The sequence below is a fragment of the Rhipicephalus sanguineus genome, chromosome 4 (genome assembly GCF_013339695.2).
Source record: "Rhipicephalus sanguineus isolate Rsan-2018 chromosome 4, BIME_Rsan_1.4, whole genome shotgun sequence".
Taxonomy (NCBI): domain Eukaryota; kingdom Metazoa; phylum Arthropoda; class Arachnida; order Ixodida; family Ixodidae; genus Rhipicephalus; species Rhipicephalus sanguineus.
Genome location: NC_051179.1, coordinates 144,825,207 through 144,844,277, shown reverse-complemented (window position 1 = coordinate 144,844,277; position 19,071 = coordinate 144,825,207). Strand labels below are relative to the sequence as shown.

Here is a 19,071-nt window from a genome sequence, read left to right as displayed (position 1 = left end):
CGAACGGGTGCCGCCTTAAGGAGCTTCGCCCCTAAAAAAAATTTCGGGGGGGGGGGGGGGGGGCACGGGCCCGGGTGTGCCCTAACGTGGCTACGCCCCTGCTGGCATGGCTCTATGGTATAATAGTCGACGGCCATTCAGAATGTCTGGGTTCGATTCCGGCTTGAGCCGTGATTTTAATTCTTTGCTCTCATCGGGATATTTCAAACAACGACAATGACGACGCGGCCTCCTTCACGCTGTCGCGTTAACATTTCCGAAGTCTGGGTTGATGTAGACAGTGAACCACCTGCCTGTGGCGCATACCCGCATACCATGGGCAAGTGCGGGTATGGGCCACACATGACTGGTGGAAAGGATTTCATGACGCACGCGAAAGGGATATAATAATAATTGTTGATGTTTAACGTCCCAAAACCACCATATGATTATGACAGACGCCGTAGTGGAGGGCTCCGGAAATTTCGACCACCTGGGGTTCTTTAACTTGCACCTAAATCTAAGTACCCGGGCCTCAAGCATTTTCGCCTCCATCGAAAATGCGGCCACCGCAGCCGGGATTCGATCCCGCGGCCTGCGAGTCAGCAGTCGAGCACCTTAACCACACACGAAAGGGAAGTCACGTTATTAGCGTCGTGACCTGCGAATCGGGTGCGTCATACACACACGTCCTGCTATGGCAATTTTGGTATATACCTACTAGATACGGAGAAGACCACGAGGGCGCGAAGACGTAGGTGGCTTGAGAGATAGATAGATAGATAGATAGATAGATAGATAGATAGATAGATAGATAGATAGATAGATAGATAGATAGATAGATAGATAGATAGATAGATAGATAGATAGATAGATAGATAGATAGATAGATAGATAGATAGATAGAAACGGTCAAAGTGCGTCTGGTTCGCTTAGAAATGCTTCGCATTAAAAGAAAAGCTAAACAAACATAGTGTACGCAAATGAGGTAGCATCAGAATACTCAGACGCGAGATATCGCTGCGACGTAATCATTAATCTTGCGCGTGATGTGTTTGTATGCGTCAACCCATTGAGACGGTTTGTACACAATTGTGTGCACCACTTGTACTTGCTCCTTGTGTCGTCTAGTGGCCAACAAAGCGCAAGACACATTGACTATTTGAAGAAGTGAATCTCCTGCGTAATAAATGCGTCTTCATTTAACTTGACTTTGCAGTGTACTGTTGAATACAGTCTCTTTACTGAAGGCACTGCCATCAGGGACGTAGCCAGAAATCTTTTTCGGAGGGAGGGGGGGGGGGGTTCAACCACACTTTATGTATGTTCGTGGGTTCGTATGTATGTGTGCGTGTATATATAAGCAAGGAAAATTGACAAATTTCAGGGAGGGGGTTTCAACCCCCCCCCCCCCCCCCCCTGGCTACGCTCCTGACTACCATGTTCGACGAATAGTTCGACGTACCGCTTCCTGCGAGCTACGTCAAAAGTATCATATTTCTTTGCTCACAACGAATTTGCGCTGCATTTCTGGCCCGAGATTTGGTTCTATTTATGCAAGAACATAACATGAATGACATGAGGATAAGTAGATATTTGAGTTCAATTTATTAGGATTAATAACGCTAACACGCATAAATCAACGTATTATGACATTCTATATTTTTTAATAGATTATCGAGTGCCTTGCAATAATGTTTTGTCAGTTTGCCGCATTTTCAGACAGTTCTTCACAGGTAGCTTCTGAAAGGGTTAGAACACTGCCATTCCAACAGCGTTCACATCAAGCGAGTTTACAGTGTCACTGGCAATGCCTTCAGAATAAAAATATGAAATATGACCAACAAAAAAATTGGAAAGCGATCGTCTCAGAAGATAAGACGTGGACGGCTTTGGAGGGCACAACTATGAAAAGTGAGGTCGGCACGTTTTAGTCAGCATATATATAAAACGTTAACATATAAATTGGGTGAAAGAAATGTACAAGTAATCGATTACTCTTGAGCAATTTCTCTCAATTACTTCGGCGGGGTAGCAATCGGTTACTGTAATCTGTTACACTTTTGGGGAAGTAATTGTAATCAGTTACTTTTTTTCTGTAACTAGTACAAGTCAATGCGAGTGCGAGTGTACCAGATTTCCATGTAGTGGCTGCCCAGAGCACGTAGGCGATGGCCGCGCACCAGGCGAGCCGAAGGCCCACGACGAACAGAACCGAGGCCGCCGCGGTTGGGACAATGACCCAGGATTTCCAGAGGCACGGATACAGGACGCCCCAGACCAAGGCAGCGGCCGACAGAAGCCAGAAGACACCACGGACGCACTGCGAACCGTAAATGACTTGATTCTCGTAGCCCTCAAATACCCTCTCCCGTCAATCATCACATCACCAACGTAGTACGTCATATGACACAACGTATCTTTGCATGCAGTGTATTTCGTCAGAAATGGCTCGCCAGTGTCGTTCTTGCTTGTTCCGACAGCATAATTGCCAGCATCGCATATCCGAGGAGAAACTGGCGAGAAAAACGCTGTCTCGTCAATGAGAAGGAGGACGACTAAAGAATTCTGGTGACGTGGCAGTGAAGGGAAGGGGTGTTTTAAGGGTCTCGCAATCAGGCCCAAAGAAACCAGCGCATACATCATAGAGTTAATATACTGACTCTAGAGGAAATGCTGGGCCGCGAGACCGCTAACCACAAAAGCGCTGACATCTTGGAACGTTGTCATTCTTGCCATCACATATCAATACTAAAGAAGCATTTGCACAATTAAACACGCGCGGATATTATTTTGTTTATTTTCAATACTTTTACGAAAGAAAATGACGGCTATTTATGCAATTTACTGTGCGCGGAAAGGAGCGTTTGCAGGCTGGTTTACTGGATGGCGCCACCATATCAACACCAACACTCGAGTGCGCGCTCGCGGCCGATTGCGCCGGTTTCCGCGTCGTATTAAAGCCCCTGAAACTTCGTTTACGTCGTGTATCTCGTAGTTGTCATAGTGTCCCGTTGTGTGCGTTTTCTATTGCCACGTACCACTCGACTTCATGTGACAGCCCTTTTTTCTTTCACGCTGAAATCTTCAGTGCAAACCAGGACGGACGTCAAAGAAGAGTTATGAGACAAGCACTGAAAGTTATGTAACTAGGCGCAACCGAAGTGCTTTTTTTTAATCTCTTTAACGGCGATAAAGCTTCGTGTGCTGTGTAACTTTAGTTCTGATTGAAGCTTTCGGGTGACGTCTCACTCACATTCGCCGCTGCATACTGCAATCGACATTTTTCTGCTTTACGGCTCTCTGCGCTGAAGTACGGCAGCAATGAGCTGAAAAAGAACGTGGATACAGGTGTCTCGCCATTGCAAGTCGAATCAGCGCGCGACCACGGCCTCCGGACTTTGCTTCGAGCTGCGAATCTGTCGAGTGACCTTTGTGCCAGCGAACGGTGAAACTTTGGTAGGGAGTGCCTAGTAAAAACCATACACAAACTGGTGGAAATTTTAACTGTTATCATCCGGACCACCTACACAGACAACCGTACACTAACACACGGCTTCACGCATCAAAACACAGCTGATGTTCCCTGAACAGCGCGTAGCTGGCTTAGGTTGGTAGATTAAAACTGCTTACTACCGTCAAACATAGCGAGCGTCTCAGGGTCTGGCAACGTTCGTTTTGTTCCATCATGCCGGAACCCATGCGGTTATGGGTTTCAATGTATGGGCCCTATGGGGAGCTTTTCCTCTAGAGTCAGTATATTAACTCTATGGCACACATTACACGATCGGAAGCCGAGGCGAAAAAGGGAAGCACGGGAGGCGTTTTTGTGTTGTCCATGCTAGAGTTACTGTGCATGCTACCTTTAGGTGTAGCATGTACAGGGTCGACCACATCTAAGCTGAACACCTCATTAGTATTCAAACCGGTAAAACTAGAACGTTTCTTCAACTTCACGAGTGCAATGCCCGTTATAGAACGTCTAATCATGGTGTCGACAAACACAGTAATGATTTTCCGAATTATGTAATAAACAACAGCTTCAATGAGGTCTTGAATACTAATGAGGTGTTCAGCTTAGATGTGGTCGACCCTGTACAGTAACTCTAGTTCATGCTACAGCTCCCGTCCATGTTTGCTTTCAGCGCTGAGCGTGTTAACACGTACTTAAAATCAACAAGAGAAATCAAGAACACCGATCGCATCGATCGAATTAAGAGCAACGGTCGCCAACTTGTGCTCTGTGCATGCACTCGGCGAGCGCAGAATCGAGTTTTTACATGAAAACCTGTCGTCCTGTGACTGATATATGTCTAATACTTTATCATTATCTCTATGTTCGCAGTCGATAAGGAAACGGAAGCATATAGGCGACGGTCATATCTTACCTTAGAGATGCTCATTGTGCGCACCCTGGTTATCCAGTTGTTGAAGAGCACGCCGATTATGAACGCCGGGGCGTGCAGGAATGGCAGGTACACGACCTCGCCAAGCGTCCTCGCCGATTCCCTGAATATGTAACTGTGTCAGAAACTGTCGGCCAACGGCAAGTTGATTTTTTAACCCGCTTCTATTCCTTTCCATTTATGTCATAATTACTACTATGCAGTTAACTACAAATAACGTCCCTTATATGCCGTCCTTGACTTTATTGCCCGTTGGTTTAATTAAGTTAAGAAACCGTCGAGTTAATTTTGGTGCCGCACACCCAGAATGTTTCGCGCTTGTTTGAGATAGCACAGCTTGACCGCAGTGTTTTCGTGAGCATCTGTACATGAGGATGTATGCATCTTCTTCGGCAGTCCACGCGGTTTGGTGCCGACAGCTTGAATACAAATATTTAAATGACATTGAATTACCTAGGTCGTCGACCACCAGAAAAGTGTTTACCACTTGGCTAACTGAACATTCACAAAGCTACACATTACAGGATGCCGCTGCGATTATTCGGCGATCCTGAGTTTCCTTTCACAGGTTCATTATCTAGGCACGTGGTGCGGATTCGAGAACGCAGTACTTAAATAGCGCATGTATTTAGTAAGCACATGGTCGTCATCGCAATTTAAGAACGAAAGAAAATGAATAACCTTGTCATCAGTGGAGGAGAGATGTATCGAGCGCAATTCTTTTTGCAGCTTTACTATACGGGTTTGTAGAATATCGCGTAAGTACGCACTATTCGCAGCTGAGTCGTCAAGACCTTGCAAAGTTTCTTACACTATATAGCGGAAATAAATGTAGTTGAAACAAATATACCTGCTGTTCACGGCCACGGGTGGCTCGTAGCCTCTGACGCCGACTGTGGCAGACACCGCTGCAAGTGTGACGATGCCGATGAAAGTCAGGAAGACGCACGTCGTCCTCTTGAACCTGCAAAGTCACGCGATGCTTATAGAAGGAAAATTGCACACGTGCGATAGGAGTTTAAAATTCGTTTCAAAACGGAGCTTATTTTAGCGCTAATTTCCGTTGGATCACGTGGCGACAAAAGTTAGTGCATTAGTGTGTAAGAGTAACAAGTTACATATTGGAATGATTTCCCTGAAATTTTGATTGAATATGATGGAACACCATGCAGGCGGAGCGCTCGTCGGACTCTACAAAATTTGCCATGAGTTAGTCCGCAGACTTCTCTGCCTTAGCGTAATACCGGCTTACCGTAACCGTAAACGTGACAGGCCGAATAGAAGGGGGGGGGGGGTGGAATCTGGCCACGCTTAGATGAACCTCAAAACCACAAAACTGTCATTGCAAAAACCTCGTGTATTCCACTTCTCTGCTGGTGTACATCAGCGGCGTAATTCCGAATCCCGCCGCCGCCACTGGTGTCCGTAACCTTTATCTCGCGAAATAAGAAAAGAAATATCCAGGATCGGATGGGATTTGAACAAGGGCCCTCTACGTGAGTCTAGTATTCTACCGCAGAGCCACGCCGGTGCTTGAAATTCCTTCTCAAAAAGATCCCATAGAGGCGTCGTGTCGGGCAAGGAATCCCGTTAACAGACGTAATATAACGTGGTAGAAGAGTAAAATAACACCAAGCGTCTCACAATGCGACTCGCGTAAGGAGTGGGTCGTTTAAAGCTTCTAACCCATGGCAAAGGGCTCAGCCATAACTCTTCATCGTCATCACTTGCAGCATCAACAAAGCGCACATAATGCCTTACAGATGTGTGGCGGGTACCTCGTTTTTCCCCAGAATGGACGAATAATGACATAATGGGTGCTTGCCTACTTCGCAAAAATTATGATCATTTATGGCGTAGTGGGTACCTTGCAAGTATGCTTGTAGTAGTTGCCCCGAGAGAGTTTACAACGGGCTCTGCGCCCGTTAACAACTGCGCTGCATGTTCCGCGCAGCTTTGGCGTCTTTCTTTTTTTTTTTGTCTGTGATCGCGCTGTGATTCGTCAGCTACAGCTATCGCCATGAACGTTTGACGTCTTACCTTCTTATGAGAACGACGATACCGGAGAGGGCGACGAATATCTGCATCTCGCAGGAGATGTACCACAGCGGATGGTAGCACTGGCGGCGTCATTCATATGAAAGTAGAGTACAAAGCGGTACACGTAAATATTTTGCTGCGAAAAAAAAGCAAAAAAAGCAAAAGAGAAACGAGAGAACCTCCGGGAATTTGTGTTAATAACACGTAAACATGGCCACGATAATTTTTTTTGATAGTAGCTGTGGTGGAGAGAGTCGCTGGAGACGATATAAACTATCCGCTAGAGCGCGCGCGCGCGCACGCACTAGCGGATAGTTTAGCGGATAGCGGTAGCGCAGAGCAAAATGAGATTCGAAGAGAGGCTGAGGAAAATGAAGGAGAGTAGATGGGCAGAGAAGGTTTTCAGGTATTTGTATAGAAAAAGCGTTGACACGCAGTGGAGAAAAAGAACTAGGAGGCTCACCAGTAAATATACGGCTGGCAGTGCGGGCGATATGGCAACAAGGAGCATTAAGCGGAAGGTCAGAGAGGCGGAAAGGACTTATTGGATGACAGCGATGGAAAAGAAGCCGGCTCTGAGTAACTACCGAAAGGGAAAAAACGAAATAAGGAGGGAAAGGGTTTATGATAATTCAAGGGGAAGCGCTTTACTGTTTGAAGCAAGGTCGGGCTGCCTTAGAACGCGTAGTTATAAAGCGAGATTTAGTAACGAAGAAGAACAATGTACATGCTGCGGGGGAACTAAGGAAACGATGGAACATGTACTGATTGAATGTGGCGATATTCACCCAGGTATACGTGTGGGCACGAGTCTGCATGAAGCCTTGGGTTTTAGGGACAACAATGGAAAGCTGAACACGTCCGCGATAGAAATAAGTAAGAGACGGTTAGAGTATTGGTGGCAGAAAAGTAGAGATAAAGAACAAAAATAAATAATGGGGGAAAAATAAGGTCATTCTGCCTTAAGAGGCAGAGAGATGGACCGTGAATTTATATTTTTGGTATAATAACATAGATTTAATCAATGTAGATAAGGTATTAGGCCAACATGAAACAAGGAAGCTTTTTTTTTTTTTTTTTCTTCGAGCCTGGTGGCAGACATGTCACCGCCCCGTTTTAAAGGGGACGCTCATAGCATCCATCCATCCATTACGCACGCGCGCACACACACACACACACACACACACACACACACACACACACACACACACACACACACACACACACACACACACACACACACACACACACACACACACACACTTCTTTTTGCAAGAGTGAACCCGCCACAATGGTCTACTGGTATTTATGGTGCTTGACTGCTGACCCGAAGGTCGCGGAATCGAATCCCGGCCGCGGCGGCCGCATTTTCGACGCAGGCGAAAAATGCTAGGGCTTCGTGTACTTAGATTTAGGTGCCGTTAAAGAACGCCCGGCGGTCGAAATTCCCGGAGCCCTCCACTACGGCGTCCCTCATAATCACATCGTGGCTTTGTGACGTAAAACCCCAACAATTGTTATTTCTTTGCAAGAGTGAATACAACTGGTCACCGTTCTAAGGAGTGCACTGCTGCATTCACACTTGCGGTGCCGTGAGCAAACTCTTAACAGTGCATAGTGCTGATACCTGAGGGCACGTGAACGGCGACAGCAGGAATAAGAAGTTTATGTATGGTTACGCGTCTTGCTCATTATAGAGGAAGACGATGGTCAACCCTGTAGTGCATGTAGAGTTTTCATATTTATTTGAAGGGAAAAAAGATTTTGGCAGCTTCGCAGTCGGGGTGCCAAGCCTGAAGGAAGCGCAGAGCTGGGTGGCCCTTCCTTGCTTGTCTTTATTTTTATTTTTATTTCTCTTTCTCCCTGTTTCTCGTATCTCTTTTTTTGTATCTCTTTCTTTCTATTTCTTTCTTTCTCACTTTATCGATTTCTCTTTCCCTCTTCGGTTTCATTCTCTCTCTTTATTTACCGCTCCCTCTTTCTTTCTTTCTCTCTTTGTCTATATTTTTCTGTCTTTTTATCTTTTTATGTCTTCATTCCCTTTATTTCTCTGTATATTTTCACTTCCTCTTTCTTTCTATCGCTTCTCTCTCTATTTTCTATCTCTTTCTTTCTCGCTCTCTTTTTCACGCGTTCGTTTTCGTTTGACACTCGCACCTGCAGAGCACTGTAGCGGGGCTTATCCACCTAAGGAGTTTTGCACGACGGAGCACAAGTTACCGATAGTTTAAACAGCGTCGCTATTAAGAAAGCGCGCACAATCAGACCATTCAGCTGTTGATCACGCGAACGCTTCGCCTTTCATCTGTGGCGCGGTTGCGATATCGGTTAAGGATCGATCTTGTTTACGACGCAGGTCGCGGCACGTGCCAGAGAAACAAGCTGCCCACTGCATCAAGTACGGAGGCACAAATATAGCTGATAAAAGCTGCACAGGCGCCGCGGGTAACTGTAAACAGTTTACGCACGTTTCTTGAGTGCACCTTCTCTTGTCGTCGTAGTTGAAATGCATTTCCAATCACAGTTTATCCTTGAATATTGTTACAGCGCAGGACTATATTACAAGCAAAAACAAAGCTCACCTCCGCCCCCTCGGCTTTCATAGGGCTCGGCATGTAGGTCACAATAACAAACGCGAATATTCTTAAGGTTTATCTACTGCGCACTTCCCTAGCAGCAAACTATATTTGGCTCTGAAGAAGCGGCTTCGTAAAGCGCCACCCCTTGTTCTGTATTTCCTGTTAGGTGAAAAACACGCCAAGCGGCAATAATGAGTCCTTGGATCCCTGATACATGCATTGGTGCACGTGGCTGTTTGACATGCGTGATCGCGACCCGGCAGGAAACAAAAGACCACCGTCTTGTAAACCGAGTGTTCCAAGGACGGCAGCACACAGCCACAGAGAAAGACAAAACAAGAAACTGACGTGGTGTTTTCGTACATTGCTTGCGCGCACGCCGTACGAATACGGTAGCGCTAACGAGACTCGTGCGGAGTTACTTTAGAGAAAACGCCATGATCTCACTTTCCGCTGAGCGTCGCCGACAAACGCGGCGTGCGAATTCGTATAAACAGGAAATACTAGAGTCAAGCAGTAAGTGCACGATGTTACGCTTCGAGAAGAGAGCGAGATCTGTATAAGAAGTGGGCGGAATTTATAAAAAAAAAAGATTAAAATGGTATGTAAAGTACGCAAAAAAAAAAAAACGGCAGGAAAGGGTAGATGGAAGCGTGCGATGGAAAAATCCGTAAACAGGGGGCGGGTGCTCTAGCCGACGTTTCGACTTGTGGACTTGTCTTCTTCAAGGCTGGAACTTGAAGGCTGGAACTTGAAGAACAGTTCCAGCCTCGAAGAAGACAGGTCCACTTGTCGAAACGTCGGCTAGAGCAACCCCCCCCCCCCCCTGTTTACGAATTTTTTCATTACATAAAGTATGACATTTTATGTGCCAATACCTTGGTGTTATTACGAAGGACACCATTGATATCTTGGAAACTTTTACGCACACCTAAGTCTACGTTCACGGGTGCTCTCGCATTGCGCCCGTATCTAAAGGCGGCCGCGTGTGGCCGGAAATCGAACCCACGACATCGAGCTTAGACGCGCTGCACCTTAGCCCCTATAGCGTACACCACGGCAGGTAAGGTGAACGGGAACGAATATGACGCTTCAGGCTTGCTGGAAACGAGCCGTGATGTTCATGATTTCCAGACTATGGGCGACGCTTTGCTGAGGAGTTTGGGTTTCGTTTTCTCGCGGTACGTATTTGTTATGCTTCTTGAATGAAAGTTTAAAACGTTCTTTGAGCTCACTCGAGCCCTTCGAAATGCGACGCAGGAGGGCACTACAGGAAAGTTGGCAGGAAGGATGCATTTCAGGATAATTCCAAAGGAAGCGCTTTACCGTTTAAAGGGAACTCAGTTTATGTTAGAACGGTTTGTTATGAAGAGAGATTCAGTAAAGAAAGGGACGCGAGTGCTTCCTGAGGGAAAGAGCAGCTCGGGAAACGACGGATCATGTTTTGATTTAATCCGATGATATGTATACCCGGATGGACTCTCAGGCACTAGCCTCCACGAAGCCCCCAGTTTTAGGGACAGCACGGGAAAGGTGAACATGCGAGAGAGATCAGTAAACGACAGTTGGAGGAGGATTAATCGCCTAAATGTATGGACGAAATACAAAAAGAAAATAACACGAAAACTAAATTTACTCTACCGTGTAGACCTAAGAAAGCTAAGCTATAAGTTGGCATTTCTTTTTTTTTCTTTTTTTAAGGGAAATGCAATTAATTCAGTTAGGTGACGCGTAGCAAGGAGCCTCCCACGCCAGACCTCCTAGGCCAGTCACCGTCGAGAGAGGCCTGGGAGAGAACCCTCACGACCACAAGCCTGGTCGCCCAGCTCCGGGCCATCAAACGCGCTGACGAGGTGGCAACCAGGCACGGCCTGACAGCCATCTCCGCTTAGGAAACCGAAGGCTTCCCCAATAAAGTTGTTTACTACTACTAGGCAGAATCAACAAACTAATTCAGTGGCTCACAGGTCACCGCGCGTGAATAAATGGGACGCTCATAGCATACATCCATCTAGCCAGGCAGGATGACGTAAGCATAGAGTTTCCTAAAATTAACTAGAGGGGACGCTGGCGCTGTGATCGTTCAGCCACCACGGGAATGATGGGTAGTACACGGATTGGCCTAGTCTTCGTACTTGCGGGCTTCGAACGCACTTGTGGCTTTGTTTATTGGTATGTCTTAGTTTTCTTTCGGATAAAAGAATGGATCGTTGTGAACTTCGTGACCTGATTTGAATTGGTGAGCCTAAAAAAAGTTAAAGGGCTGAAGTGGAACTGCTGACTTTTGCTGAACTTCGTTTTGCGACAAAGCGGATGCAGGCAACGCGGAGCCAAACGGAGCCGAAAGAACGAAGTTTAGACAAATCCGTGTACTACCCCTCATTCCCATGCTGGCTGAAGCGCCATGCGCTGCAGCTCACATAGACACTAGCGCCAGAGTCCCCTTTAGTAAGTATTGTATGAAACTCAACGGACGTGAGCGCGTATGCACAGACAACAGATGAACGAAGAGGACTCAGGGGGGAAAGGGTGGGGGGGGGGGGGGGGAGAGTGGTGACACGACGAAATAGACGCGGCTATAGAAGCTATTCGGATGTTTTTGCTTGCCCTTATCTCAACATGAGAGCTGAGCAAGGAATAGAGAGAAGTCGAGGCTACGTTCTCGCGCCAATAATGCGAGGTTCCAGACAACGCACTGAAGGTAAATCGCCCACGATTACGGCGGTATACGCACTGCGAGTCACATATGCGGGTGACCTTGCCCGGTGCGTGGGCAATCGCTTTTGCATGTGGACGCAATTCGTAACACTGACACAACGACGAGTGGGTGTCGGGCCTGCATATAAGAACGTGCTCTATATACGTACTGGGCGCATTCGACTCGCCTGCATGGGTCGGGAGAGTATTAGTACTTTTCTGTTCAGCAGGCCAGGCGATATTTTTGATACTTTCGGCTTCCCAGAACTACAGTCACACATAAGCTTTCCGAGTACTCGCTGTATGGATCAAGTACAACATAATACTGTCGAAAGTTGGGCGAGTTGGTGATAGTTCATGATTACATATGAAGCAGCGCACGACGGCAGGCACAAAAGGAACGATAGGGACACCGCTGCACTCTCAACTAGTTTATTTCGCAGAAAAACATGGTTAATATACAACAAGATGGTGTACCACGTGCTATAATGACGTTCAGGCTACATCATATTTTCTAAAAAGCACACTTCGCAATCGCTCAAAGTTATCGATGCTTGGCTAATGCAGTAATCTTTTCTTTTTGCGATGTGGAAGGCCTCGATCACTTCCCTGGTCAAAAAAGAAGATCACAAAAAGAAAAGATTACTGCATTAGCCAAGCATCGATAACTTTGAGCGATTGCGAAGTGTGCTTTTTAGAAAATATGATGTAGCCTGAACGTCATTATAGCACGTGGTACACTGTCTTGTTGTATATATTAACCATGTTTTTCTGCGAAATAAACTAGTTGAGAGTGCAGCGATGTCCCTATCGTTCCTTTTGTGCCTGTCGTCGTGCGCTGCTTTATATGTAATCATGAACAACATAACAATATATGCCGTCGTCCTATCTCTCTCTCTAGATATATTTTCAGAAGCAACTGCATTTAATAAACAAATTTTTTTTTATTGAAAATTTTGCTTGTCAAGTACGGGGTTATACGTTTTACACCACGCATTCGTTTGTCAAATTTGGTGTGGTTCCGCGGGTTCTGCAGAATATTCGTCGGCTAAGCTTTAGTGCTCTAAAAGCCCTCTAGGCCTCTAAATAATCCGTTTCGGAGCGTAAAGAATTGAAATCAATCAAGTTTGCTCGTGTTGGTATTCCATTTCAGGCGCACAACGCTGGGCAAGGGCCGAGTTGACAACCGACGAATACAGGCGCTACGTGTTCGTCGCGTAGCACCCATCTTGGTCGCTTTTCACTCGGTCTTCGTCTTGTGTTGTGCGCTATAGATGCTGAAGTGTAAAGAAACGGATGCGTATAAAGTTTTCATGCGGAAATTACTTTCACGTACCGAAAACCGCGCAGTAGAACTGTGGTTGGTTTTGATCGCCAATTGTTTCTTTAAAGATGCGCCTTAGTATAAACACACGAGCATTCTCGCAGTCCCCCCTTCCCCATCCCCCACTTCCACCTGTTGTCGTATACCGAATACGCCGCGGCCGGCAATCCAACCTGCAATTTCGAGCTCAGCGACAGAACGACACGGCCATGGAGACACAGGGGCAATTGTGTACGTAGCAATTGTGCTTTAGTAAAGTCGGAGAGAATGCGTGTCTATACGATGTGGTCGAAGGGTCTGCGTCGACGATCGCTACCAGAACATCTTTTGTTTTGTTTTTTCGATCAGAGGAGCACAATAAATTGAGATGAAGAGTACAAGGTCTAGGGACAAGCATTGACATTTTCAAACTGATGGAGTCACAATGTGACTTAATATAGTCGCGATCACCAGCTGCCTCTTAGAAAAGCCTAATTACGCCGTCATTGACAATAAAATAGCGACATAAAAAAAGAAGTTGCTGCAGGTTATGTTTCTGAAGGAAGGCGGTGTGTTTTGATATAATATAATGTAATATAATATAATATAATATAATATAATATAATATAATATAAATAAATAAATAAATAAATAAATAAATAAATAAATAAATAAATAAATAAATAAATAAATAAATAAATAAATAAGTGTCAACGATATGCAGTGAACTGCGCTGTGAGCGTTCCTCGAAGCCGTAAGTTGTATGCTCATGATAAGCAGAGGGGCGCGATACAACGGTACACAAAAGGAAAAGAATGGACACGGGACCGTTTGTGTACCGTTGTATCGCGCCCCTCTGCTTATCATGAACCAACACCGACTCGCACAACTGTTTACCTTACTGAGCTGTATGCTGGCACACATATACCCTCTGGCACTTGTTAAAGTCTCTTTCCTTGTAGAGCTACAGCTACCCGCGCGATGCTTGGAGCAAAGCCAGCGACCGGCTAGCTTTTCCACAGTCTGATTGACCTCGTGCACACTGCTGATCTACGAACGCCTATTCCAGGGGGCTCGGATTAGGCTCGAGTTACGTGTCATGCGGCTAACACATAACACCGCCCGGCTCAGCGCAATATTAAAGGGACACTAAAGAGCAAAACGATTTTTCTCGCATTAGTAAAGTAGTCTTCCACGATACCAAAAACACCACGCTTTCTGCGCGAAGACGCTTAATAAGCGAGAAAACGCGCAAAAAGAAAATACAGGTGGCGACGCCACCTTGGAATTCTCGCACCATTTGCCGTGACGTCACATATTTTTGACGGCGCCTTCTTGGGCCTACGTAGTTCCTAATCGGTTAAATCGAAGTACATTGTCCTCTGAGGGGGCCAGAGACTTGACATAACGAGTTTGTGGAAATTTCGTCGAGCCAGTAGCGCCAAAATACGTCAAATGCTCTTTGAAGTCTTTTACGTCACGAATTACAAAGTTCGGCGCGAAATTTAAAAATGAAACTTTGAACTTGGTTTTCTCCTTTAATAATAAACCTATGGTGGTGAAATAAACTGCACAAGAGTTCTCCGAGCACATTTTATCAATCTAAACCAATTCATTGTTTCTCTTTAGTGTCCCTTTAAGCTTCCCAAGCAACTTCCGTCATCGTGTAACGAACGGCGATTGCGTCAGTCACACGACGTTAATGTACTCACGTTGTACTTGACAGCTTATCTCTTATAGCGGCAGCAGTGCATGGCGTCAGCTAGGCTTCCTCCTACGACCTGTATTTTCAAGTCCGGCTAGTTCGTAGATATTCATCAGGAATGGTTTAGGAATTTTGTTTAGTTGTGTAGGTAAGTTCTCCTCAATTACTGTAACAGGGCCTAAACAACGACTTTTCAGAGAACTGCGTGTTTTTATAAATAGACTGCAAAATTGTGAACGCAGTTTTCCGCGCATGGCAGTGACTCCGTGCGTCTCGCCTATTCGCCGGACCACAACCGTGTCGACAGTGATGCCAAAGTTGAGAGTACATTTTAATATATAACATTGTTTTTTTTTTCAGAAGAACAACAACGTAACGGCGGAGGTGCATTTCTAACGCACTGGGATCTGTCGAAAGCGCCAGAAGATGCGGACATTGCAAGGCTTCCGTTTTATAAATAAAAAAAAAACAAAAACAAAAACAAACAAAACCAAGTCACGCACTTGGGCCCATCACGAAGTTCAGCATATGATTCAATTTATACGCTTTCGGACATTGCAAAAACGTCTACGCTACGCTGCCACTCTCTAACATAATCCTGCAGGAAAACTCGAGTAAATGTGGTATAGAGCTGAGCCCTCACCACGTCGTCGTGTCCCTGCAAGTTGTTGAGGTGGACGACCACAAAGCCCCATCTCCGCCGGCAGACGTCGCCGAGCCGCGGCAGAACCCGGTCGGCGGCTGGACCGTCCACGAACAGAGGGTACAGCACGAACGCGCCCAGGGTGAACAGAGCAGACGCCGTCAGCCTGTACGGGGGAGTACACGTTGCCATTTCAATACCAGCAGAGTAGACGAATTCCAGACTAGAAACCGCACCGGCTACCTGAATCGCAAAAACGCACATGGGAAACGAAAACAACGGCAGCGAGTGCAAAGGAAATATATTGTTAAATTTATTGGCGAATGATAAATTATTTGCCAATATCATTTCTGCGCTTTAGAGCTCCGGCACTTTCCTAAAATGGGGAAAAAAGGAAGAAAAAGCCAGGAGAAAGTAAATGTGGGGAATACTGGCATCTTCTGCCGCTCACTTGCCTTCCTTACCTTAAAAATAAAGGCAGAAGTTCGGGGCAATATGGAAGCTAGAAAAAGCTGGCCGGGCTCACCTGTTTTTTAAACAGTGGACTGCCAGAAGTCTCCTGAAGAAGCCCACTTTAAGCCTGTGCAGTTCGAGGACAGTGTTGGCCGCTGCGTATCCGCTGCGTTGGGTAAGAAGGATGGCAGAGATGTAGCCACAGGTGAACAGGACGGCTGTGCGATGATGAGTCTGCGCGTTCTTGCACGCATTTTTGTGTGTATGTGCGACCATAAAACACCAAAAGAATGAAACAGACAGCAAACACGTAAGGGAACCTGGTGCAGCCAAAGCAATCACGGACGTTTGTGACATATCATTCACCGAAATGAAAACTAAAGGAAAGGCGAGAATTGTTTTTTAAATGATACCCTTAGAATACACTGTAAGAATATTTAGTTATACATTTGTATTGATTGAAATTGGAGATGGAAGCAAAGGTTACTTCATGACGCGATGGTTGTAGGCGGTGAGCTACGGTATTTCCATAAATGTCATCCGTCAGATATGCTATGCGACGAGTCGCAATCGCGTATGCTCCATGTCAGCACTAGCTGTTAGCCTCGATGTTTACTATGTGCGCGTCGCAAGCTGGACCCAATGGCGTTATATCCGATAAGATTTTTAACGTTGCGTTAGCTGGCGAGCAATGCGTGACTATACTTTCAGAACTCGATGATCGCTGGTCGCCTTTCGAATATTCAGTGATCTCAGCGGTGAGCGTATACCTGTAACATATTTCAATCACGACCTTCAACGTGTGTAATCTGCGTTACGCTTGTTTGTATACAATGTCGAAATTTAGTGAGAGAACCTTGGTTAAAAACAGACAGCAGAACGGGACTAAAAGGTTGGACGAGTGGATACCTTAGCAGCAGCACCGTGGTGTACGCGAGGTCTGAGCTGGCGGCTAGGGTGTAGAGGGTGCCGTGCCGCCATTGCCTGTCCACCTCGTGTTCGCCTGCAAAATGAAAGGGACATTTGCAATGCAACAGTGGCGTCAGTGAACGCAGCCAGAGAAAGATAGTCGGTGTATGGCTACCGAAATATCGTCCGCGGTTTTCCGAAACTGCTGTGCTTGTCATGAAATAGTTCTGGAATCAGGAATTGACCGTATCGGCACAGCCATTTGTCCACAATTAAGGCATCGTCAGCCTGCAGGGTCGAATGACCCTAGCGTTGGACTAGCTGGTGGTGTTTCGTACGAATTTTGAGCACTATGTTGTAGATGCGACTAGCGCGACCTCCTGTGACGCTACTGAATTGGTTTTCTTGTCGATGTCCCGAAGAGCTGTGCGCAGCCTCCAAAGCGAAAGAGAAATAAGGCAAAGTGGAGAGAGCGAGAGAGAGGGCTAGGGAGCGACGAGGGCGTTACCATATCTGCCTACAGTGAAAGAGCGAATCGTCAAGCGAAGCTTGTTAGTAGTTACATGTTTCGGTGGCGGCGTCGTGCGCAAAAAACCCGGCGCCGGCGAGTGCACAGAAATATGGCCCTTTAGAGGGGTACTGACACCTTTTTGCGAAGGCGTGTTTACTCTGCCATACAAATCTCCTGTATGCAGAGACGGTTCTGAGCGACTGTCAAGCTCAGCAAATGCTGATAAGATATTTTAATTTGATATTAAAGTCAATTTTTCCATGGCGCACCTACTGACATCGACACTAGCTTGACGACAGGCTACAGTACAAATTCTGGTGACTTCACGCAGCAGTCTGGCTAGTTGTGATGACGTTAGGTACCAAAACTTCCAAGATGGCCGCTTATGCTTCATCAAAGCTTCCAAAATGGCCGCTTGGGAGTCATCAACGGAGCCACGGTGCGGATCAGCCGTGGAAACGTCACTATATATTGTGCGAGCACGTGACGAGAAGCTCATGCCGTGTTGTGACGTCAGGGTACAATAGGAACCGAAACTATCTTTTAAAAACATACTGTAATTACTTTGTCAGGGCGCACTCGCGCTTAGCGCTAACTTTTCTAGGCTCTTGAGGGCTTGACCTTTCATTTGACGCAAAAAAAACGACAACTGAAAAAAATAGAATTCGTTGGTTCGTGTTCAAGCTGAGGCTTATATTGGATGCATGTGATAGATGAGCATGACTTGACTTAAAAGGTCAGTTAACTTTCAGGATAATTAATGAAAATTAATTTACTGAGTTCAGTGAAAGGTTGTGAGCTGCTGGGATCGTTCCTACACCTGACGGAACAGATCTCAACAAACTGATGTATGTCACCGCTGTATATGGAAAAAATCCGGCAGATCCCACGCACTGTGGGAATCGAGGTAATGCGAAGCAGCCAGCAAAGAGCTGCATACATCTTTTTTTTTTATTTTTGAGCCAAATGAAATCATTCATGCCATGGCATCTAGTTCAGCATATATCGCATGTTTGCCATGCACGCGTGCATGTACAATGCGGTATATACCATGCCAATGAAACGTATATTCTGGTATATACACTGCATGACCGGTCAATTATGTCCATCACGCACTCCTATCATGCCATACCAATTTTGGTATATATCCATATCTAAACGGCCGGAAGCGCACCATAACAGTGTCATGTAAATCATAGCGTACATGACATGCATAATGTAATTCGCATGTTATGACCTGTCATTTATGTTCGTCATACAGTCACATCGCACAATACCAATTTTGGTGTATATCGAAGGAGCGAAATGGCAGCGAGTCAACCATGATCGTGGCATGTAAATCATGCCACACATGACATGCATGTCATGGTTGTCATGTTACCACCTGTAACTTATGTTCGTCATACGTTCGCGTCACGCAATGCCAATTTTGGTGTATATCAAGCTAGCGAAACGGCCGCGATCGGACAATGAGCGTGGCATGTAAATCATGCCGTAAATGATATGCATATCATAATTTTCAAGTTACCACCTGTCATATATGTTTGTCATACAGTCACGTTACGCAATACCAATTTTGGTGTATATCAAGCGAGCGAAACGGCCACGAGCGCATCATGAGCGTGGCATGTAAATCATTTCGCACATGACTTGCCTGTCACGATTTTCATGTTACCACCTCTCATTTACGTTCGTCTTACAGGCGCGTCGCGCAATACCAATTTTAGCGTATATCAAGCTAGTTAAACGTCCGCGAACGCACCATGAGCGTGGCATGTAAACCATGACATGCATGCCATGGTTTTCATGTTACCACCTGTTATTCATGTTCTTGATACAGTCACAT

The 19,071-nt window shown here is 45.9% G+C and overlaps 1 protein-coding gene across 1 annotated transcript in view; it reads right to left on the bottom strand.

The window, feature by feature from the left end:
* Positions 1 to 19,071, bottom strand: part of LOC119390783 (uncharacterized) — a 95,922-nt gene that overhangs the window by 5,312 nt on the left and 71,539 nt on the right. Inside the window, exons 8-14 of the mRNA XM_037658481.2 lie at positions 16,715 to 16,808; positions 15,879 to 15,971; positions 15,353 to 15,518; positions 6,426 to 6,505; positions 5,236 to 5,349; positions 4,368 to 4,488; positions 2,113 to 2,302 (exon numbers count right to left, since the gene is read on the bottom strand). Coding sequence (XP_037514409.1) covers positions 2,113 to 2,302; positions 4,368 to 4,488; positions 5,236 to 5,349; positions 6,426 to 6,505; positions 15,353 to 15,518; positions 15,879 to 15,971; positions 16,715 to 16,808 — 858 coding nt within the window. The remainder of the gene's footprint in view (positions 1 to 2,112; positions 2,303 to 4,367; positions 4,489 to 5,235; positions 5,350 to 6,425; positions 6,506 to 15,352; positions 15,519 to 15,878; positions 15,972 to 16,714; positions 16,809 to 19,071) is intronic.